Here is a 24,552-nt window from a genome sequence, read left to right as displayed (position 1 = left end):
GCACCAACTTCGACAAAAATGACTTTAACAAACTTAAGGGGGGAACTAGCAAATAAAATAGTCAATATGGTCAAAATTTTTTACTTCTCAAGTTGTTTTTTCGTGATCCTTTCGTCTTCATCAACACGTGATGAAAAATTATAACTTAGTATTCAGGAGAAAATTTTTAAATGTTGTTTTCTTTATATGTGGTTGTTAATAACTGTGAGCGAATCGTGCTCCTGATGTTCAGAGAGCATTGCGTATTACGTGGCTTTGTGACAATGGAGCACTACAATTTTAGTATCACCATGAAGAGGAGGGATCAAAGTTCCACTGGTTGGAATGCCGCATTTCTTTGACCAAATGCAAAAGTTAATGAAGCAAAAAGCAAGACAACAATGGAAATAAATTTTAAAGTTAATTTTCTCAGCTTTCACTTTTTCTACGATTGTTATCAATTATCAATCATCCCTTTGGCATTTCGTAATGAATGACAGTAGAATGGTTCACTTTGCTGCGAAATGAATCCAGACAGTTGATTCTAATAAATCTCTCAAAACTTCCATGTATAAGCTTTTGAAAGTTATTTTTGTAAGAAATGTTTTCATTAAATATGCATTCTGCAGATTTTTTTAATGAGTACTGGGCATCTAAAAAAAGAACTAACAGCCTCACTGCACAAAACAGGGCTCTGTGAACATGCTGACATAAAATACTTGTGCACTTTCTCCTTAATTATTCAACACCCTGTGGATGACTTTACGAAGGTGTTAATGATAATTACTCCACAACTATACCAGCTAGCTTAAAATAAAATGCACTCCTGAAATCGCCATAAAAATTACACACCCAGGCCAAATTTGGAAATATTTCGTGAATAAATAACAAAAATAGTATTAACTGCCAAGTCCTCCCTTACAGCATTACCTCTTTCACGCTCCAGGTACAAAAGTGTGTAAAAAGTGAAATTCCAGCTTTTTTCTGAGAGTAGGCTGCACCCAACAGTGATTTCTTTCTTTCAGGTGAATTTCAGATCCTTCATCTCGCAAATAAGCTCGTTTTTTATGCCATATAGCAAATGCAGTAAATAATATTTCGCAAAACAGTGAGTGGGGTAGCACGTTGTCTGCCATTGTTGTGCATACATATTCTGCCACTAGTAGTAACACCTTTTTTTTTTGCAATTTCGAACATAATGAGCACCTTCGAAACAGAAACTATTTCCCCAATCCTTTGGGTGTCTACCTGATAAGTTAAACATAATAATCAATTATAACATTTTCTACAAAATTTTGCAGATCCCTGCAAAAAAAAATCCATCGCTAGTATTTTGTGCTGGAAAACTAACAAATTTTCCTTCTTGGCTTGCCTATACTATTTAGGTAGAAAAATATTTCATTTCAATGGAAACATTGAAATTCATTTTTCTTTGCACTGCAAAAGACTGGAATGGCCTTCCCCACGACATTAATGCCATCACCTGCCAATCAAGTTTTGATAGCAATTTAAATATGCACTTCATAAATATCATGTAGGCAATCATATTTCGATCTATATTTCTACTCCCACCCCTTATGTAATACCCCCAAAGTGGGGTCTTTAAGGTAATAAAGTGAAATAAAGTGAATTGAAAACATGCCGTGTCACTTACGTTAAGCACTTCCTGTTATTTTTTGTGTGTGCATGTCAAAAATGTTATTCGGGTTTAGTTACTGCTCCTGTATTTCTTACAGGTTGCCCACCAAGTAACTGTTACTGTTCCTATCACCAAAGACAAGCTCTGCACATCATGGGAAAGCTTATTACCAACATGAAGATAGAAGTACACATGTTGCTGAAAAAAATGTCTGAAACAGATGGTCTCCTCAATTTGGCGGCTCTTTCTACCAAGGGCGTCCGCAGAAATTTTTCCAGGGTGGGCACCCGATGTCCGGGGATAGGGACGGCGGTAGGTTAGCACCAAAAAGGAACTAGTGCATAAATAATATCCGTATAATTCCAGAGGGGGGGCAACTGCCCCCCCGTTGCCCCCCCTTCCGGACGCCCATGCTTTCTACACAAGTTCACAAAATGCCGTGCCAGAGCAGTGCCATTCTTGCTGCTTGAGTGTAGCCTGACACTAGTGCTCTCGGTGCAGGGGCCAAATCGGGTGCAAAAGTGCAGAAACGTTCGCTTGCTGCGGCAATGTATTGGTGTTTGTTGTGTGGTTTGACATACGTACGGGACTGTGCTAGCCGTATTGAATGCTGTACACATGTTCCAAGTGGCGCATCTCGTGGAGTGGCTACGAAATTTGTTAATTCCAAAAGTGGTGAAGAATTTGACACCATCCTTACCATTGCGTTGTCCATAGTGGTGCCGGCCAGCCGACCGTCACCGATTCAATGGGCACTTTGAAGAGGCAACAAAATTTGAATTCGAGAGCTTACTCAGACTTCCGCTCGAGACGACCTTTGACAATTCATACGCATGATTCAGGCTGTTGCCGTTCTATCCAAAAGTAACTGTGGTTGTCCACTAATTACAAAAGGAAAGAGTTGCCTGATAACTTGGACTATATTTGAACTCAACAACTCAAGTTCACTCTTGGTGGACGGTGACGACGGAGCGACTATCAGAGACTAACTGGCATGTGAAGGTGTGGGCTGACAGTGACCTCAAGGTCAGTTGCTTCTGTAAGTGGAGGTACTGATGTCGCATTGAGTCATCACAAGCACTGCGATCACCCACATATTAAAAACATCATCACCTGCCTCTTATGGCAACACTCCACCATGCTACTTGTAATAATAGTATTTGCCCAAAAAGAAATGGTATAAAGCAACATGCGAGGCCGGACAGAAAAATGAGAACCCATATGCATTCCGTCATGCCAGCCAGTCGCTTACGCGCATATACAGACACACACACACATACGCCCACTGTCATTTCAGCTGTTTGGTGAGGGCATGGCGCAGATGCCGCGTCTAGCATGAATATGCGGTCGTCTCAACCATGGTCTCAACACAGCTCACTAAAACAGGCATGGCCGTGGAGCGCGTGTAACTGAGCACGCCAAGCACCTTGCACAAGAAGTGAGAAGTCGCCGGGAGGCTAATGCAGAAGTGCAAAAGTAGCACGAAGCAAAATCGAGTGCCGAAGTGCAGGTGGCGCTAGCTACACTGTCAAATCAAGTACGAGAATGCTGCACCTTTTCAACTCGTGCAGAAAGTGCAGCCAAATCGGGGAGACCTAGAGTTATCTACAACTTTCATGAGTGGTCAAGCATAAATGCACAAGTGTCCCAGTAGATAAGTAAAGTAAGCCATCTTTATAGGGCTACCCTGCCACTGCGCTACACTAGCAAAGTAGCTGGACCTTTTCTCTTAGTCTACATACCATGAACTATGTAATACCATGGATCCAATACAAAACAAACTATACTAACACTGCATGGTCAACACTCTCCTCTAAGTGAAAACTTCCAAACTGAAGCAGGCCCTAGGAATCTAACTTAAAAGTGCGCTGTAACCATGATCAAGTCTCAAATTCTTCTTCACAAGATGAATCAAATCTAAAAAAGTTCACAATGTTCTTTTGCCTACCTAAAATGCACCTACCCCTGCAGCTAATGGAAAAGCACGGTCACATTTTGCATGGCAAGTGGCAAGAAGCCTGATGGGACATCGAGCAGCTGCAACTGAGTTGTTGCAGCTGGACTACTGCAAGAACGCAGTGTAAGTACAAGTCTGTACAGCACTTGGAAGGTTGCAAACATAAGCAAGAAGAAAAGCATGCCACCATTTTCTCAAAATTTTCCCTTTTTAATATTCACAAAATCTATTTCAATGGCATTGCAGCTCACCATACATTCATTGTCTTTTAAATTTACTTGTCCTGATTTCTAGCATTCAGCAAAAATGTCAGTATTTACCAATCCCAGATGTGGCTTCCATGACAAACTACGCAACATGCTTTTTGCATAACCTGATATACGGTGGTATGATATGTCGTGTTCAACATCCCCAAGCTCCACATAGGCTGTGAGAAATGCCATAGTGGAGGGCTCTGAATTAATTTAAACCACCTCGGAATCTTTGTATTGCTTTGTATTACTGTAATGACTGTACTGTGTTTTACTGTACTGGCCTGCCACAATTTAATGCTTGTACCTACTTCTATCCTGGTCCTGGTTGGACTGACAGTATGTATAAATAAATAAAATAAATAACACGCCCTGACGTCGCACAGCACACAGATTTTTTTGCATTTCACCCCCCATCAAAATGTGGCCACCAAGGCAGGGATTCGATTTCACGACCATGGACACTGCAACCAAATGTCATAGTCATCATACCACCACGTGCAGTTGATGTATTTTTTTTTTATTTATGTACATACTGCAGACCATGGTTAGGTCCAAGCAGGAAGGGCAGGTGCACAAAAAGCAAAATTATAGCAACAAAAATACAACAATACAGCAAAGATAATGTAGTAAAACAACAATACAGCAATGCAAGACAAAGCAGAAAAAATACATAATACGCAATATCAAAAAAGATGGCTGAGGAACGCGTCTGATTTTCAGGGTTGATTAGGTTCGGTTAATGAGTTCCAGTCGGATATGGTGCGTGGGAAAAAGGAAAACTTGAACGAGTTAGTCCGGGCAAAATATGGTTTTAAAATAGCTTTGTGATAGTGTCGTGTATTCCGCGTTGGCATTGGGGAAAGATAAGCAGAAGGGTCAAGTCTGAGTTTATTGTTAAGGAGTAATGAAAGAAAATCTAAACGAAAATTTCGTCTTCTTACCTGTAGTTCTTCAATACCGTTAGCATGCATCAAGTCTGAGGGGGAGTCAGTGGGTAGATATTTTGAATATATGAATCTAATTGCTTTCCTTTGAATGTTCTCGAGCTTTCTTATGTTAGACTTAGTATACGGGTCCCAAATTATGCAAGCATATTCAAGCTTGGGTCTAATTAGAGTATTATAACCTAAGAGCTTAACGTTAGCAGGGGCGTTTCGAAGTTTATGCCTTATATAACAGAGCTTACGGAATGCGAGTGAACAGATGTTATCTATGTGAGAGTTCCAAGAAAGGTTATTAGTAAGTGTTACACCCAAGTACTTTACGGACGCTACTTGTTGCAATAGTGATGATTCTAATTTATATACATATTCTAGAGTGTTTATCTTGTTAGTTATGCGAAGAGAAACGCTTTTATCTGCGTTCAGTGTCATGTCCCAGCGCTTGCACCACTGTACAATATTAGTAAGCGTATTTTGTAGGTCACTCTGATCGTTTTCATTGCTAACATCGCGAAATAGGACACAGTCATCAGCATATAATCGAATATGTACGCCAGGGCAAACTTCATCGATGATGTCATTAATGTATATTAGAAAGAGTAGTGGCCCCAGTACGCTTCCCTGTGGCACACCTGATTTGACTGGGAGACAGCCAGACTGGTGCCGACCGATTGAAACATGTTGACTCCGGTTAGTTAAATAATCATTTATCCAGGAAATAAAAATAGGCGGAAGTCCAATAGTTTTTAGTTTTAGAATTAGGCTGTGGTGTGGAACTTTGTCAAACGCTTTACTGAAATCTAGAAAGATCGCGTCAATCTGGCTGTTATTGTCAAGTGATGCCGCAAATGAATGGATAACTGAAAGTAGTTGAGTTACTGTGGAAAACCCTTTGCGAAAACCATGCTGGTAATCTGTCAGAATGTTGTTGCGATCTAAGAATTCATTAATGCTAGTTGCGACAATATGTTCCATTAATTTGCAGCAAGATGACGTTAAGGATATAGGTCGATAATTGGTCACCTGAAGGCGGTCGCCTTTTTTAAATACAGGTACGACTCGGGCTATCTTCCAGTCTTCAGGTACACACCCGGTTAACAATGACACGCGAATATAATAACCAAAAGCCTGGCCAGAGATTCAGCATACCTCCGAAGAAAACCGTTAGGAATATCGTCGGGCCCTGGGGATGATTTAATTTTCAGGTTTAGTAACATTGAAACGACACCATCATACGAGATGAAGTTAACTTCAGATGGATGTGCTGAAGTTGTGCTTGGTGCATCGTACGGTTTTGGTTGAGAAAATACACTGTGAAAGTAATTGTTAAAATGGTGAGCAATGGCAGGCTGATTGGTAACCGTTGTACCGTTGATAGTCATTTCTGATATAGGGGCTTTTTTATCGCTAATGTGGCGCCAGAATTTACCCGGGTCGTTTTTTATGAAGTTCGGCAGAGTTGTTTTGAAATAATAATCTTTTGAACAGCGTACAGCAAGGGTGAGGCTTTCTCTTAAATGGTTGATTGTGCTCTGCTGTGCGCGATGCTTTTTTAGCCTTTTGATTCGGCGTCTGAGATGAATGATACTGCGTGTCATCCAAGGCGTCTGCTTGCGAATGTTTTTGTATTTTACTGGTATGAAATTTTTAAGGCAATAGTGACACATTTTCTTAAACTGATTCCAGAGTGCGCAGGCGTCGGTTCCATCAAATTCGACAATGCATGTTTCAAGATGCTCAATAACTGAGGCGTCATCGGCACGTGTGAAGTCCATGATAGGATGTGCTTTACATGTTTTTGTCTTGGCAAGCGGTTTTATGGGAATGAAAACACTAACAAGATGATGATCTGAAAGTCCTGGTGCGACAGACACGTTGCAATCATGGAAAACATGGGGAACAAATGCACGATCCAACACTGAATTACTCATGCGAAATTCGTGGGTTGGCTCGCGAACCACTTGACACAAGTTGTGCGTGAACATAATGTCGAATACAATATCCACGTTTTTTTTGTACCCGGAACATGGCTGCAGACGTTCCCAGTCAACGCCAGGTAAGTTGAAATCACCGAATAGCAATATTTTACTCTTTTTGTAATTTGACATGTGAACTTGTAACTTAGATAATCTTGTGTTACATTAGGAGGCCTGTAAACCGCATACAAAATAAAACAATGTCCCCAGCAAAACAATTTCATGCAAAGGCACTCAAGATCAGGTACATCTTCTAGCGATACAGCCTGTATATTATTTTTAATGAGTACTGCAACTCCTCCACCTCTCGAGGGCCTGTCCTTGCGAAATACCTTGTACGAGGATGGAAAGATGAGGTCATCGGTAATCTCGCTGTGCAGCCAAGTTTCTGTTATAACCGCAACGTGAGGGTCATGTTGTAGGAGAAGGATTTCAAGCTGCTCGGTTTTATTGGTGACGCTTCGAGCGTTAACATTAATTATTCGGAGATGCTTATTCACTGTAACTGTCGCAATTCCTTTGTCGCCTCTGTTACGTTTATGTTGGGGAAATCGGTATTTAGAAGCAGAGACCTTTTTATGGCTTAGAATTGCGTGATCTATGGAGTTGACTGCACCACTGAAGGCGTTAAGGGTTGTGTCTGTTTCGTACGATAGTTTTTTCGCAAAGGCACCTTGTCGTTCTTTTCATAGTCCCAAACGTAGGCTTGACTGTTGATAAAAATTTTGTCGAAAACTAACGAAACTTTGTCGCCTTTATCGCGGTTCGGCTTGGTACTGTTCCAGAGATTTCTTCTTATGTCTCTTGTTTTATAGGAAAAGTCTTCACCGATCGATATGCCACTGTCTTTCAGTTTACGTCCTTGCTTTAGAATTTCGGTTTTTTGACGAGAGTCCAGGAGCTTGAATATAACTGGCCTAGTTTTGTTCTCTGCAGGTTTTCCCAAACGATGAATGCGCTCTATGGTAACTGGTGCGAGATCAAGTTTGTCTTGAATGATCTTTTGGTTAGCATCACGCTCCAGGGACTCAGAAGTCTCATCTTCTTCTTCTTTGAAGCCGTAAACAATTAAGTTCGATCTACGGCTGCGGTTTTCCAAATCATCTATTCTGTTTTCAAGGTTTTGAATTACACGATTCATAGATTCGAGCTGGTCTTGACAGAGAACGATTTTGGCTTCCAGTCTCGATACTGCGTCCAGTTTAGTTTCTATGTCAGTCAACCGTTTTTCTTTTATCTCTTTGATGTCTGCAGCTATATCTTCCAGTTGTTTTGAAAGTTGTGCATTATTGGGACCCGGATTTGTCTCAATATCACCATCCAGCACTAACAATTCTTTCAAGTACAGAGCAACTCGATAGAAGAACCAACATATCCGTGGGCACGGCAGCAGAAATAGAAAGGGATCACTAGAACGAATACATTTTGCGTAACGTTTCCTCACCTGCGGAATGAAGAGGAACGGATTAGGTGACCGCATCCCTGAAATGCCACCGTGCCCAGTGGGCGCGCCGGTCCCGAGTGGGTCATTTATAGGCTGGTGATGTGGTGGCGCTGTTCCTGGGTCATGCACGCTGTCATCGGTGCGTGTAGCCGCTGACTGTCTTATCATGAAATTCCAGGGCGTCGGATGAAGCACAGGATCTACGTGAAAGGCGGTGATGTTCTGGATGACGAACTCCTTTTCATGCACAGGCGGCCCGGCGAAGCAGCTGGCGGTGGCCAACAGCACACCGGTCCACAACTGCGGAATGAAGAGGAACGGATTAGGTGACCGCATCCCTGAAATGCCACCGTGCCCAGTGGGCGCGCCGGTCCTGAGTGGGTCATTTATAGGCTGGTGATGTGGTGGCGCTGTTCCTGGGTCATGCACGCTGTCATCGGTGCGTGTAGCCGCTGACTGTCTTATCATGAAATTCCAGGGCGTCGGATGAAGCACAGGATCCACGTGAAAGGCGGTGATGTTCTGGATGACGAACTCCTTTTCATGCACAGGCGGCCCGGCGAAGCAGCTGGCGGTGGCCAACAGCACACCGGTCCACAACTGCGGAATGAAGAGGAACGGATTAGGTGACCGCATCCCTGAAATGCCACCGTGCCCAGTAATTTATGTTGTACAATTACAATGTAATTGACCACAACCGCTGATTTGGTCTACTCAGTGGCATGATGTATGTCTGCGCATGATGTATGTGCAACACAGACACTTATCAAGTATGTCTTTGCAAAGACCACTCTAGAGAAAGAGCTAGAAGAGTTCCCTCAGGTCGGGTTGACTTCAAAGGCTTGTGAAATTTCAAACGGAGTGTCTAGTGTTCTGTCTAGACAGAACGATGTGACTGCTGCAAGAGTTCCGTCCAAACACAGCATTTATTGACACTGCAGTTCCATCCGTATAAACCAGACCCCTCGTTCCTTTTCGGACCAACTCTTACTGTCAAATGTCCCATCAGGTTTTGATCAGACTAGCACCAATATAACACCACAGAATGTATAATGGTATATTGCTGAGTGGTTTCTTTTGATACCCGTTGCACCTAAAGTGGTTAGCATTGCTTTAGTTAGGTTAGGTCTGGACATAACTCCCAAGAGTCGTTAATGTTTTTTCAGAATGGCTTGTGTTCCCCCAGACGAAACAATATTACTGGTGTTAGAGTTCTGTCCACACGTACCAGTGCATAGCATCACAAGGCATACAAACATTTGCTGCAGCATGGTTTTAATTTTGTCAGGTTCGATTCCTGGTTATTAGGGAACTTAAGTGGCAGTCACTGTTTCGTGTGGACTTCACTGCATGAGAGCGATTTTTGTTGTTCCTGGAAGGAACGATAGCCACAGCCAATTAAAAAAAAATTAAATCTTGCATTTCTTTGCCGTATGATAGCGGTATAAAGGTGCAGAGGCAATCTGAAGGCATGATATATTTCACACAGACCGCTTACCGAAGTTAGATCCGCCCACTTTACGGTTATCTGACTGATTTCAGGTCATGTTAATATCTCAGATACAATCACATACACTTCTTCTACTAGCGACAACATGCGTTTATGGCTATGAAGGGCAGTATAATTAACGCATTTAGACAAACAGCAGCAGCAGCTACAGATGGTGTGCTACGCTCATTTAGCATGCAGGAGCTGCCTCATGAAGCATGAGTAGCTCGAAAGGATATAAAAAATCTCTCGCGCGTTTATTGCACCTTCAATGTATTGCTCAGTTCATCAGCTGTTGTCGCTCTGTCCTTGGCGTTTTCGTAGGCTGAAGGAGCAATATTACCCAAGCTGTCATCGCGAGCCATAGTGTTCACATTTGTTTTACCCTTCAGCGCAGGCGCGACAGACACATGCAGGAACAGTGAAAAAACGAAAAAAAAAATGCTTAGCAGCAAAATTCAAGGCAGCAACAGCGCACACTGCCATAACTCAGCGCTCAGCTTGCTTTTGTAGCTCAAACACAAGCCCCAGCAGGCACTGCGCACTGCGTAAGCCGAAGCGTCGCACACTAGTCCTATCGGCTTTTTCTGGTCGTAGTATGTCAGCACATTGCTTTGTGTCAACCAGCTCTTATACTTTCTTGAAATGCTTGCTCAGCTTCCTGTGACCACTGAAATCCCTTTTCTTTTTTTAGAGCATTGTACAGAGGCTTAAGCTTAGCTGACATGTTCGGTACAAACTTCCCGTAGAAGTTAATCAAGCCCAGGTAAGCTCGAAACTGTGCCGCATCCTTTGGACTTGGTGCCTCTTTTATCGCTTTCACCTTTTCATCTGATGGTCGAATGCCCTTGTCGTCCTGAATGTGGCCTAGGTAAGAGACAGACGTCTGAAAGAATTTTCACTTTTCCTTTTGCAATCGTATGCCTCTCTCTAGAAAACGTGCCAACACCCTTTCCACTCGATGAAAACATTCGTCAAATGTTGAACCCGCGATAAGTACGTCGTCCAAGTAGCAGCTTACCTGCTCAAGCCCTTTTAACACATCATCCATGACAGACTGGAAAATAGCAGGTGCACTTGTGATGCCATAGGGCAAGCGCATGTACTTGAAAAGCCCCAGGTGTGTATTGACAACCACCATTGATTGTGTCTCCGGATACAGTTCCAGCTGTTGATACGCTGTCGACAAATCAAGCACTGTGAAATACTTGCATCCTGACAGCTTTGCAAACAATCTTCCATCACGGGAAGCGGATAATGGTCAGTTCGCAGGCACGGATTCAATGTAACCTTGAAGTCCCCACACACTCTGACTTTGTTGTTCGCCTTAGGCACAACAACTAGGGGCGTCGCCCAGTCGCTTTTCTGTACAGGGACTGACAGGTTCTGTACAGGGACTAACGCGCCCCAAGATTTCGCCTCTGTAGAAATTCGGCCGCCGCAGCCGGGATCGAACCCGCGTCTTTCGGATCAGCAGCCGAGCCAAGGGAGTGACATGCTCATAGAGCCAATGGCGACGTTTTTTTTTTTTCGAAGGCGGTTGTGGCGGCACCTGGGAGAGGCGGTAAACGCAGTCAATCCAAAAATCCAATATGGTGGCGCGCGTTTGGCTGCTGGTTGCTTGCGCGTTTCTGGTGCTGGCGGCCGCTAGCTCGATTCAAGCTTTGTATATAATGGGGATTAACTGGTCCCGCGCTGCATTCACGCTTGATTTCCTAAGTACTTACGGAATCTGCTCACTCGATTTTGTATTTTGATGTGTCTGTTATGTAGCATGGTGGTGGCGAGCGGCGCGACTGCTTAGCAGCTGCTTAGGGCGTTCGCTCGAGAACGAAAAGCGCAAATGATTTTGTACAAAGATCAATTTATTAAAAGAACATCAGCAGTAACAAACTATGTTCAAAAAGTGATTTTAGGTATCAGTGGCATTGCAGTATCAGTAACAGGCTTCCTAAAAATAAAAATTAAAAAACGCCATTATGTAAACATAGAAGACATGAGCGCACAGAGAATATATAGAGGATAAAAACGGTATCAAGGTAGGTACAGTATACATGACTGAATATAGGTTTGCACACGACTTTGTAAGAGATTCAGGTAAATAACAGGGAAGTAAAACATCTGACATATATTGAAATGCATCAGTCTCTGGCTATGGATAAACACACGCAGAGAAAGGCAGCGAAAATTTTCAACCTTTGACTCGTGCAGAAGAAATCACAGTGCATTGGGCAAGGTACAACATAATTTGCTGCAGTGCTAGTGCTTAGTATAAAAACTCCAAAAAAAGCTCACTGTATGACTCGATATGACGCCAATGACGCTGCTGCAGTGCGAATGTCGCCGACGTCGCCGTTTTCGTTTGCACGGCTGTCCGGGCGTCGTCTGCTTGTCGTCTTATTTTTGATACCTCTGGCTGGTTATAATTTAGTTTATAAGCATGTTTTTGTTATTGATAGTGGTCGAAAATTTTCACTTCTATTAAGATTAACTGCAGCCGCGTTTACCGCCGATACCAGGATCGCTGCAATCGTTTCGACCGTGGCGCACCCTCGGCGCGGACGCGCAGCTTGCAACATGCCACAGCCTTGGCCGAGCGCCCACTGAGCCACCGCGGCGGGTCATGATTACTTAACCCGTAGGCCTCTTTCAAGGAAAAAAGAAAAACAGGCACCCAAAAACCTTGCCTCTTTACCCTTTTAGAATTTAATAGTATATAATATTGAAGCACCATACGTGGAGGTATTTGCGTTTTTCATTGGGCTCCACTCGCAGATGACTATGCACGCTGTTCTAAGTACGCCGCCAAGCCCACCAAAAAACCCCTCCCTCCCGCAAGAGATTGCTCACGGCACCCCAGTTTCCAGGTTTCCACACCACTGAGAGAGGCCGCACAACCCCTCAGAGCGGCATTCTTCTTGCATTTCTACCAAATACAAAATATTGTAACCTCTCTCCGCGCACAGTGTTCCAAGTGTGGAACCTGTGAGGTATTTGTATAAATTGAAAGGGGGTTTCTGCACAAATGGCACAGGGCGTGGTGTTCACGGCAGGCGACACAAAGCGGCGAGCAGAACGGCGGGCAGCGCAGAAGACGGCCAGTCCGACCCAAGCGATCTTGTGCAGCGCGGCGGCACTTCGTCTTTTAGCGACGCTTCGTCGTCGTCGGCGCTCCGGCAGCGATCGGCCTAGGCGGGATCAGGCGCAGCCGTCGTGGTTCGCTACAATTGCCCCGGGAACGAAGAGGAGCCACCCTGGCGACTTATGGCGAGGGCAAAAGGAGCGGGTCGTAGTAAGTCTTCAGGCGGCTGACGTGGACGGTTTCCCGACCGCGATGGCGCAGGTCCAAAGAGGGGTTGAGCGGCTCCACGACGTAGTTGACTGGCGACGTTTGCTGGACGACGTGATAAGGCCCGTGGTATTCTGTGCGAAATTTAGATGACAATCCGGGTGGTGTGCCGGGAACCCATAGCCAAACTAGGGATCCAACCGGAAAAACGTGTTGCCTGCTAACGTTATCGTGGCGATGCTTTTGGCGGCCTTGGGATTCGCAGGTAGAAGAGCGCGCCAACTGGCGGCAGTCTTCTGCATGCTTTGCGACTTCGGAGAGAGGCGTCCACTCGCAGGCGTCAGGATTATAAGGTAATATGGTGTCCATCATGGACGACGGTTCACGCCCATACAGAAGGAAGAAAGGGTAAAGCCGGTGGTGGACTGCGTGGCGGTGTTGTATGCGTATGTCACGAAAGGGAGGACGGCATCCCAGTCGGTCTGATCTGCTGCGACGTACATCGTGAGCATGTCTCCGAGAGTACGGTTGAAGCGCTCGGTCAGCCCGTAAGTTTGAGGATGGTAGGCAGTGGTGGTCCGATGTACGATGCGACATTCGGCAAGCAGTGCTTCGGCAGCTGTGGCTCGGCAGCTGTGCCACTGCGTGGACGAGTAACCCTCTTGTCTTCGCCATGCAGGTGCTCCTTCCTGTGTTCACACATGTGCTGTTGCCTGTTCTGGCTGCTGCCTGTTCTGGCTGCTGCCTGCGTCGACGTGCGGCCACGTTATCGTCATCACTACGGCAGTCATGAAGCTGATACCAATTCCATAACAGCGGCTGACGTCACGTTTGCCTGGATTTCGCCACCACCTGGCTCTGGGACCATCCGTTCATCGTGGGAAATGCAATCGCCGCAGACATCATGTTTTTCGCCACCTATAAGAGATCGCCCGTGGACCGCGGCGCCTTGTGGGCTCGGCAGCTGTGCCACTGCGCGGACGAGTAACCTTCTTGTCTTCGCCATGCAGGTTAGAAAATCATACTCTCTTTTTGCAAAGAAATCGAGCAACTACTTCTTAATTCAGCTGCCGAGCCCACAGTGCTGTACTTGTATTGTCCTTGAATGCTTTGCTGTTGTCCATTCGTTGCTTATGCAATCCGGTGACATAGAAACTAACCCTGGTCCTGACACTGCCGCCATACTTGCAGAACTACAGAAATTAACATCGGGCCAAAGCACGTTAATCAGCGAAGTAAAAGACCTCAGCAGCAGGTTAGTAGCGACAGACAAATCGATCACCGAATTAAGTAAGCGCATTACCGAATTAGAAACCCACTATCAGGACCTCGCATCACTTAAAACAGAAGTTGAATCCATTAAGACTGATGCCGCCACGTCGGCGAGCCAAATCAGTAACCTCGAATCCAGAGTAGATGATGCCGAAAACCGGTCACGCCGCAACGACCTGCTATTTTATGGCTTACCTGATACTAGCTCAAAGGAAACGTCCTCCGAGTCTGAAGAACTGGTCACCCGCCTTTGCAGTGAAAATTTGGACATCACCATAGACCCAAAAGAAATAGAAAGAGCACATCGCCTTGGCTGTCACTCAAGTGAACGATGTCGACCCATTATCGTTAAATTTACTTTCCATAAGACAAAAGAATCCATCCTAAAAAACGCCCGGAAACTAAAAGACACCGACTACAGCATAGGAGAAGACTTTTCACATTCTGTCCGTAAGGCACGCAAACGCCTACTACGTTTCGCGAAAGAAACATCTGATAAGTACGCACTGCGCTTTAAAACACTGTACATAGGCCCGAAGCAGTATATATTCGACGACTTGACGGAAACGGTAAAAGAAGTGCCATAGCAATCACACTCTACTCGCTCTAAAGCAACTCCCCGACAGCACACCCCCCGAACTAATCTTACCTTATCTGCAGTATTTACTAACATACTAAGCTTTTTACCGAAACGGGAAATCGTATCTAGTCTTGTCTTATCAACCAACAGCACCCTTCTCATTCTTACAGAAACGTGGCTAACAGACAATATCAGTGATACCGAAATTTTAGCTGCGCTGCCCAACTTTAAAGTTTACCGTAAAGACCGGGAGAGAGCCCGTGGCGGTGGCGTGCTCATAGCCGTACATCAGCAGTTTTCAGCATCCTTAATCAATGTAGATTCTAACTTAGAACTGCTATGGCTGCTCTGCCACGCTGCCCCCCGAACTGTGCTGATAGGAGTCTGTTACAGGCCACTGCAAAATGATCCGGACTTTTCCTACAAACTAAACAATGAGCTGAGTGAACTGACATCATCATATCCTAACGCAGATATTGTACTTTTTGGTGATTTCAATTTTCCCACTATTGACTGGTGTAACCACACCTCCATGACAAATTCTTCAGAAGCAAAAAATTTTGTCGATGTCTGTCTTAACTTCAACCTTACTCAGCTAATATTAGAGCCAACGCGCATCGCACAGAATTCCGCCAACACTCTAGATCTGATATTAACCAACAGCCCTGATAGCGCAACAAGCATTACATACCTAAGGGAAATAAGTGATCATAAAGTCATTCATGCTACCTTCAGTTTTACACCCATGCTTCGTGAAGTTTCCAGGAAAACAATCTGTCTTTATGAAAGAGGTGATTTTCAAGCAATAAATGAAGAACTAACTGCTTTTTTTCCAACTTATGAAACCGATTTCCACACAAAGTCTCTTCACAAAAATTGGACGATTTTCAGGGCCAAAGTTCATGAACTAACAAACAAGTACATTCCGGTGGCTAGTTTCCGTGCTAACCAGCAAAAACCGTGGTTTACTACGGCCCTGAAACGCCTGGAAAACAAGAAAAAGCGTCACTATCGGGCAGCAAAGCGGAACCCAAGCCAAGCATCATGGGAAAAGTACTACACTGCCGAAGCTGATTACCTTGCTGCTATCCGCAACGCAAAACACACCTTTTTCCATTCTGACTTGCCAAATATGCTAATACACAACCCTAAAAAATTCTGGCACATAGTAAACCCGAAGGATACACGTACAATCGTTCTTACTAACGATATGGGTCAAACCATCAGTGATTGTGAATGTGCTGACATTTTCAATAGAGCCTTTTCAACTGTTTTAGCAAAAGAGTGTGATTTACCTGCTAACGCCTTCATAAGTTCGTTCACAGCGTCAACCATGGATCCAGTTTCTTTCTTCGCAGATGGTATATCATCTCGTATCGAAAATATCAAGCTAACGTCATCAGCCGGGATCGATGAAATTAACTCGAAATTTCTGAAAAATACTAAGCACATTTCCGCGGCCTACTTATCACTATTGTACTCTCAGTCTCTCTCTTCAGGTAACATACCGTATGACTGGAAAGTGGGAAAGGTCGTCCCAATCTTCAAGTCTGGTAACAAAAACTCTCCCTTAAATTATCGACCCATTTCCCTAACAAGCATTCCTTGTAAAATCATGGAGCATGTAATTTATTCTCAAGTCATGAACTTTCTCGATTCCAACAATTTCTTTCATTCATCACAACATGGCTTCCGTAAAAACCTTTCCTGTGAGACACAACTGGCTACATTTGTTCATGACTTACATGCTAACCTTGATTGCAACCAACAGATTGATGCTATTTTTTTAGATTACACAAAAGCCTTTGACAAAGTACCACACCAGAGATTACTACTTAAGCTCTCTTACCTAAATATTCACCCTAGCATTCTAAACTGGATTAAGGAATTTTTAACAAATCGAACCCAATTTGTCATAGTTAATAACGAATTTTCTGATTACATTCCAGTAACCTCAGGCGTCCCCCAAGGATCAGTGCTCAGACCGTTATTATTCTTAATATACATTAATGACTTGCCCCTTCACGTATCATGTCACATTCGTATGTTCGCAGATGATTGCGTTATTTATCGTACTATTAATAACTCTTCCGACCAAGAAGCCCTCCAGACTGACCTAACTAACGTTCAGAAATGGAGCGACCTGTGGATGATGACACTTAACCCTCAGAAATGCAAGATTGTATCCTTCACCCGTCGCACTAAACCATTTATTTTTTCGTACAATATAGCTCAAATCCCAATAGAAGCAGTTAACTCATTTAAGTACTTAGGAGTGACGTTATCGTATGATTTATCTTGGCGCACACATATTTCAAATGTAATATCATCCACGAATAAAACACTAGGCTTTTTGAAACGCCACGTACGTCACGCTCCCCAACAAGTTAAACTCCTGGCTTACCAATCGCTAATCAGACCGAAACTAGAATATGCATCCCCCATATGGAATCCACATCAAATATACCTCATAAATGCCCTCGAATCCGTCCAGAACCGTGCCACTAGATTCATCCACAATACCTATTCATACCAAGTCAGCGTGTCGTCTTTAAAAGCAGAATCCGCCTTATCAACCCTTGTTATTCGTCGCCGCATTGCCAGCCTAAACATGTTTCATAAGTTCTTTTACAGCACCCATGGTTACGCAGGCTATATCACATCACCAGCTCACATATCGCATCGCACTGGTCACATTCTTCAAGTTGCCCGGCCTCGGACCCATACGACCACGTTCGCTGCCTCCTTCTTCCCACGAACAGCATTAGATTGGAACGGCCTTTCCCACAGCATCGCCGCTATCACCTGCCCATCCAACTTTTCCAAAGCACTAACAGATCATATTGTATGTTGAACCCACATGGCAACCATTGTACTTATTTTTTTGTATAATCCACCCCTTATGTAATACCCCTACGGGGGTCTTTAAGGTAATAAACTGAAGTGAACTGAACTGAACAACTTGGGAAAGGAAGGCGCGGCCTCTGTCACTGAGCAGCTCGCGCGGCGCGCCGTGACGAAGAACAAAATTGTGCAGCAGGAACGTAGCAACTTCGCGGCTAGTTGCAACAGGAAGGGCAGCTGTCTCGGCATACCGGGTGAGGTGGTCGACGCCGACGATAATCCAACGGTTCCCAGAGACCGTACAGGGAAGCGGTCCGTAAAGGTCAACGCCAACGCGATCGAAAGAACGTGCTGGGCATGGGAGTGGTTGTAAGGGGCCGGTCACTCGGGGAGTGGAAGCCTTCCGCCGCTGACAGGCGATGCAAGATCGGGCGTATTTTCGAATATAGGCGTACATGCCGCGCCAGTAGTAGCGCTGAGAAATTCGTTTGAATGTTTTCAGCACACCAGTGTGCGCACACTGAGGGTCAGCGTGGTAAGGTGCGCAAATTTCAGATCGTAAATGGCAGGGGATCGCGAGAAGCCACCGCCGACCATCAGGCATGGATAGTTGCGGCGGTATAGAAGGCCGTCCCGGAGGGCAAAGTGCGGAGCTTGACGCTGTAAAGTTCTAGAAGGCGCAACGTTTTGGGATGAAGACACGGCGTCTATGAGGGACGCAAGCCACGGGTCTTTTCGCTGCTCCGCCGGCATATCAGCGATGGTAAGAGACGAAAGCACGGGATCGGTTGCCGAGGAGCAGGCAGCGTCGCTGGGAAGGGGAGACCGAGACAAAGCATTGGCGTCCATGTGCTTACGGCCGGAACGGTAGATGGATGTCAAACTCTTGAAGGCGAAGAGCCCACCGAGCGAGGCGACCGGATGGATCTTTAAGCGACGATAACCAGCAGAGCGCATGGTGGTCCGTGACGACGTCGAACCGGCGGCCGTATAGATAGGGCCGGAATTTCGTTAGCGCCCATACAATAGCTCAGCATTCCTTCTCCGTAACGGAATAGTTGGATTCAGCTTTGGTAAGCACGCGACTCGCATACGCAACTACGTATTCTTCAAAACCATCTTTTCGCGGGGCAAGACAGCTCCGAGGCCAACGCCACTCGCATCCGTATGGACCTCGGTAGGTGCTGTGGGGTCATATAGTGTCTGAGTATTGGCGGCGAAGTCAAAAGATGGCGTAGGGTAGTGAACGCTTCGTCGCACTCGGCCGACCAGCCAGATATGTCATTGGTCCCGCCAAGTAGCTTCGTCAGCGGCGCAATGATGGACGCAAAATTGCGTACGAAGCGCCGGAAATAAGAACACAAACCTATGAAGCTTCGAAGTTGCTTGAGCGAAACCGGCTTAGGAAATTGCGCCACAGCACGGAGCTTGGCCGGGTCAGGGAGAATGCCTTCCTTGGAGACGATGTGCCCCAATATTGTCAACTGCCGAGCTCCGAAGTGGCACTTCTTGAGATTCAGCTGCAGTCCGGCGTCTGTCAGGCAAGTCAAAACCTGCTTTAAGCGTGCAATGTGTGTGGTGAAATCGGCGGAAAAGACAACAATGTCATCCAGGTAGCAGAGGCAGGTCTGCCATTTCAGCTTCCGCAAGATGTTATCCATCATCCTTTCGAATGTGGCGGGAGCGTTGCACAGACCGAACGGCATCACGTTGAACTCGTAGAGGCCGGCGGGTGTAACAAATGCTGTCTTTTCTCTGTCAGGTGCAGCCATCGGTACTTGCCAGTAGCCGGAACGTAGGTCAAGGGACGAAAAGTACTCAGCGCCTTGGAGGCTGTCAAGAGCGTCGTCGATGCGGGGAAGAGGGTAATTGTCCTTGTGGGTAATTTTGTTGAGGCGGCGGTAATCGACACAAAATCAACCATCTTTCTTCTTGACAAGTACCACCGGCGATGACCAAGGGCTGTGAGACGGACGGATGACACCACGGTGCAGCATGTCCTCAACTTGTTCGCTAATCACGCGGCGCTCTGCCGCCGACACACGATATGGCCGCTGGCGAAAAGGTGGGTGAGAGCCGGTCTCAATGCGATGAACGACGGTGGAAGTCCGGCCCAGAGGAGTGTGGGCGGCGTTGAAAGCGGAGCGAAATGTGTTTAGTAGAGCTGAGAGCTGCTTCCGATGGCGTCGATGGCGGCTTGGAAGAAGGCGTCGGGCAACGGATCGGGTGCCGAATCAGGATGAAGAGCATTGATGGAGGAACTGCGGGAGGTCACAGGGACATCCAGGTCAGAGAGAAGGTGGGCAGGTTGAACTGAGCCAAGAGTCTCACCACGTAGCAGAGTAAGCGGGCATGGAGACGGATTGTAAATAAGCATTTTCGCGAGACCTCCGTGAACATCGAGAACAGCGTACGGCAGCGGCAGGTTTTTGCGATGGACGAAGGAAGACGAGGGCGTAAAGAAAACTGCGACGGCGGGTGTGGCAGGGCACGAGAGGGATACAAGCGCTGAAGCCTCCGGAGCGATGTCGACGTCTTCAGTTACTGTGATCTTCTGCGGACACAGGGAATGGTGGTCGTCGGCCGGTTCGTCAGACAATACAGAAAATTCTACCTCTGCGCGGGCGCAATCTATCACGGCGTTATTTTTTGATAGGAAGTCCCACCCGAGAATTACGTCGTGGGAACAAGACGGCAGGACCACGAACTCAACACTGTACAAAATGTCGGCAATGACAACCCGCGCTGTGCATGCGGCCAAAGGTGCGATCCTCTCTTCGGTAGCAGTCCGAAGCGACAAACCAGAAAATGAAGTCGTCACTTTTCGTAACCGGCGGCACATGTAGTCTCTCATGAATGACAGACACAGCAGCACCCGTATCCACAAGCGCGTACACAGAAAAACCATCGACGGAAACCAATAGAATGTTCGCAGGGGAAAGTTGAGGCCTTGAGCTGTTTGAAGAGCACGCAGTTCTTGCCTCGGGAACTGCGGAATTTAGTTTCCCTCGTCAGCAGATGTAGGGCGACGGCGCATAGGTGAAAGTGAACGGCGACGTGGGGACGGAGATCGACGGGTCGTATACGGACGATCGTCAGTGGCGTAGGGCTCCGGAGGTGGAACAGAACGGAGCTGCTGAGGTGAGCAGGCAGGAGGCGCAACCGCTCTAGGGATGACCATGCGGCGACAACAGTGGCGGGCCACATGTCCGGGGAAGCCACATGAAAAGCATATCGGACAATTGTCTGGTGTGCGCCAAGGGTTGTAATATGGCGAAGGGGAAGGAGGAAGCGGAGCCGCTGGTGGGGCCGGTGCCGGGCGCAGAACAGGCTGACGAGGTGTCAACACCGCAGGCCGTGCAGCCACGGCGGCGTACATCAAGGGCGCTGCCACAGGGGTGGATTGGCTATAATGTGCTGCGGCGCCGGCGTACGTCAAAGGAGGGACGGAAGGAACTTCAGGGGGAGGAGGAAGAGCTTCGGCCACTTGTTCGCGGATGACGCGCTGCAGCGAAGGCACAAGAGAAGAGGAAGCAGCAGTACTCGGGTGGACGAGAGACAGCTGTCGAGCAACTTCTTCTCGAATGTACTGCTGGATCTGGGGCAGCAGTAGCGACTGGTCGGAGCCAGATGTCAAAGCGCCCAGAGGCTCCGGTGGAGAGAGTGGAGAGCGAGTGAGAAGACGGCGCTTACGCAGTTCGTCGTAGCTCTGGCATTGTGCGATGACGTTGACGACGGTGGCTGGATTTTTGGCGAGAAGCATCTGGAATGCGTCGTCGTCAATGCCCTTCAGAATGTGGTCGATCTTGGCGCACTCGGGCATCGAAGCATCCAAACGTTTGCACAGATCCACCACGTCCTCTATATAACTGGTGAAAATTTCACCAGGCAGCTGCGCCCGAGCACGCAGGCGTTGCTCAGCACGCAGCTTGCGCACCGCAGGCCGGCCGAAGGCGTCAGCGAAATTTCGCTTAAAGGCGGACCACGATGTGATGTCAGACTCATGGTTGCGGTACCACAGATTGGCAACGTCCGTCAGATAGAAAATGACGTTGTTCAGTTTTAGGGGATCGTCCCATTTGTTGTGGGTACTGACCCGCTCGTACGAGGCTAGCCAGTCCTCGACGTCGTGGTCTCTGGTACCGCTGAAGACAGCGGGGTCGCGCTGGCGCAAAGCTCCAGCGCAGACGACTGTTGGCGGCTGTGGGGCAGGAGTGTGTGGCAGAAGGATCGGCGGCTGTTCGGAATCTTGAGGCATGGTGAAATTCGGAAGCGGACGGCCTTGAAGTGCCAAGAAGGCAGTATTGGATTGGAAAACGTTTATTGTCAGCACTGAGCCTTAGTGGGCATTATACCAGGTGGCTTCGAGCCCATGGCTCTTGGCGACCTTGTGAGCCCACTCAGTGGCCCGGACTTGCGTCAACGGGTCTGAGCTGGCCAGTATAGCCTCCCACCGCTCTAGAGAAGGGACTGGTAGTAGGTCCGCCGGTGGCGGCGCCTTTTTGCAGCTCCATAAAATGTGGTCATATCCGGCTATCTCGCCGCATTGTTTGCAAGTAGCGTTGTATTGTGTTGGATACATGTGTGCTAGTCTCGACAGGCTAAAGAAGGCTCGCGTCTGGAGCCGACGCCACGTTACCTCCTGGCTTTTGTCGAGCTTTTTGTCTGGTGGCGGATAGATCCTCCTTTCCAGTTTAAACTGATTGGTGTATTCGTGAAATGATATGAATGCATCTCTCGTGAAATTTGGGGACTCAACCCGGCTCACTGCTCGGCTAACATAACCTCGAGCTATACTGTGAGCCAACTCGTTTCCCCTGTTCCCCGAGTGTGCCGGCACCCATATTAGTTCCACCTCTCTTTGGTCCCAGTCTTTATGTCTTAATATTCGTTCTGCCTCCTGGGAGATCATACCCCGCGCAAAATTGTTGATAGCCACCTTGGAGTCGCTAATTATGGTGACTGCTTTGGTGCTGGCCATTGCCATGGCGATAGCTGCCTCCTCCGCTGTCCCCGAGTTTTTTGTTTTGACCGAACCGGCCGTTAATGTTTCACCCGAGTCGTTCACGGCCACGACCACAAAGAAGTCGCCTCCTTCGTATTCCGCCGCATCTACATAGGTTGTGTATTCCGAGCCTTCGAGCTTGGCTTCAAGGGCCTTTGCTCTGGTTCTCCTCCTGCCTTCGTGAAAAGCAGGGTGCATGTTTTTTGGAAGTGGTTTAATAGTGAGTAATTTTCTAACTTTGGTCTGTAATTTTGCCTGCGCGTTTCTTTCCGGAATTCTATCATGTAATCCTAGGTTGCTCAGGATCTTTCTCCCCGGGGGTGAGGTCGCAAGCCTCCTTAATTGCGCAAATATATGTGCCTCGCATAGTTCCGTGGTGGTGTTGTAGATCCCCAGTTTAAGAAGTCTTTCCGTAGGAGTGCAGTGGGGCAGCCCCAATGCTGCTTTATATGCCTGCCTTATGATCCCATCTATTTTGTTCTGTTCCGCCAACCCTAGCTTGAGGTAGGGAACGGCGTAAACTATTCTGCTTATCACGAAAGCCTGAACCATTCGGCAGAGATCTTTCTCTTTGACTCCCCGTCTTTTGTTAGCTATTCGCCTTATGAGCCTGGTTGCCATGTTAATTGTGGACTTAAGCCTGTTTATTGTCTCTGTGCTCTTTCTATTGTCCTGTATTATAAATCCTGGGACCCTGATTTTGTCAACTCTGGCTACCGGAGTCTCATTTACCAGTACGTGAATGTCTCCTGCGTTGGTATCGCGTTTGCTAGCCCCCCGGATCACCAGAAGTTCGGATTTGCCTGGCGAGCATTTTAATCCTGCCCATTCCGCGTATTCCTGGACAATATCGATCGTGTGTTGGAGATTTTGTTCTATTTCCCCATCGTTTCCTGTATGCGTCCATATTGTTATGTCATCCGCATATAGCGTATGGTTTATACCTTCGACAGTCTTCAATAGCGGCGATAGGTTCTTCAACGCCAGGTTGAATAAGAAAGGAGAGAGCACTGAGCCCTGCGGAGTTCCCTTGTCTCCCAGCTTAATATATAGTTTTTATTTTATTTATTTCATTTCAAGATACCCCTAAAGGCCCTCTTCACGAGGGTATTACATAGGGGGTGATAAAAATTTCAACTTTAATACATAGAAGGAACATTAACATGAGTAACAGGGCAAAAAAAAGAAGCAAGAAAAGAGCAATAACTGGTAGTCAGCAAGAATCGAAATATGGCGGAACAACAAGACACAAAATAAACAAAATAAAAAAACAAGAAAAGAGAACACAAAGATTCTGACTGGATGTCTCCTAGATTTATTTCTGCGGTTCTGCCGGTTAGAAAGTCCCTTACGTAATCGTAGGTCCGCTTTCCAGGGGCAATCTCCGCCAGATTAGTTAGTATGACCTCGTGTTTGACGTTATCGAAGGCTTTATGTAGGTCTAGGCCCAGTATAGTTTTGGCGCCCCCTTTGTTGGGCGGGTCTATGATGTCTGCTTTGAGCTGGAGCATGACGTCCTGCGTGGACAACTTGCTCCTGAAGCCTAGCATCGTTTCAGGAAATACCTCCCTTTCTTAATATGACATGTTCCATCAGCTTCCCCAGGCAGGACGTTAGCAATATCGGCCTGAGGTTGCCCACTTCAAGTTTCTTCCCGGGTTTTGGAATAAAGATTACTTTGGCATGTTTCCATTGTGAAGGTAGACTACCTCGTTTCCATATCTCATTTAGGTAATCTGTGACTGCCGTGACCGAGACTAGATCTAGGTTCCTTAGCATTTTGTTGGTTACCCCATCTGCCCCCGCTGCTGACGTGGTTCTTAGTTGACTCATTGCTCTCCATACCTCCGCTATCGAGATGTCCTCATCTAGCTGTGTGTTCT

The 24,552-nt window shown here is 46.6% G+C and overlaps 3 protein-coding genes across 10 annotated transcripts in view; 1 reads left to right on the top strand and 2 right to left on the bottom strand.

The window, feature by feature from the left end:
- Positions 1 to 24,552, bottom strand: part of LOC149351167 (uncharacterized) — an 82,402-nt gene that overhangs the window by 19,797 nt on the left and 38,053 nt on the right. For 7 of the 8 annotated variants that reach the window (XR_016290537.1, XR_016290536.1, XR_016290538.1 and 4 more), the window contains one exon: positions 8,191 to 8,790. The exons of the other annotated variant lie outside the window; for it this stretch is intronic. Coding sequence is in view for 2 of the 7 variants with exons in the window: in XM_089580459.1 (XP_089436585.1) it covers positions 8,191 to 8,658 (468 nt within the window). In the remaining 5 variants the exon portion in view is untranslated. The remainder of the gene's footprint in view (positions 1 to 8,190; positions 8,791 to 24,552) is intronic. 8 annotated transcript variants of the gene reach the window in all.
- On the top strand, positions 13,479 to 15,062 carry LOC149351170 (uncharacterized). The gene has a single exon (XM_089580454.1). The coding sequence runs from the start codon at positions 13,529 to 13,531 to the stop codon at positions 14,825 to 14,827; it is 1,299 nt and encodes a 432-aa protein (XP_089436580.1). The 5' UTR covers positions 13,479 to 13,528; the 3' UTR covers positions 14,828 to 15,062.
- LOC149351169 (uncharacterized) lies at positions 19,824 to 22,654 on the bottom strand. Its single transcript, XM_089580453.1, has one exon. The coding sequence runs from the start codon at positions 21,920 to 21,922 to the stop codon at positions 20,663 to 20,665; it is 1,260 nt and encodes a 419-aa protein (XP_089436579.1). The 5' UTR covers positions 21,923 to 22,654; the 3' UTR covers positions 19,824 to 20,662.

This window comes from Amblyomma mixtum, chromosome 3 (assembly GCF_055824585.1).
Source record: "Amblyomma mixtum isolate Tamu chromosome 3, ASM5582458v1, whole genome shotgun sequence".
NCBI lineage: Eukaryota > Metazoa > Arthropoda > Arachnida > Ixodida > Ixodidae > Amblyomma > Amblyomma mixtum.
Note: the sequence above shows the minus strand (reverse complement) of the source record. Positions and strands in the feature narration are given on the sequence as shown.

Bases quoted from the DNA above. Each gene is read 5' to 3' on its own strand.
- LOC149351170 (XM_089580454.1), top strand. From the start codon at position 13,529: ATGGTAGGCAGTGGTGGTCCGATGTACGATGCGACATTCGGCAAGCAG.
- LOC149351169 (XM_089580453.1), bottom strand. From the start codon at position 21,922: ATGCCTCAAGATTCCGAACAGCCGCCGATCCTTCTGCCACACACTCCT.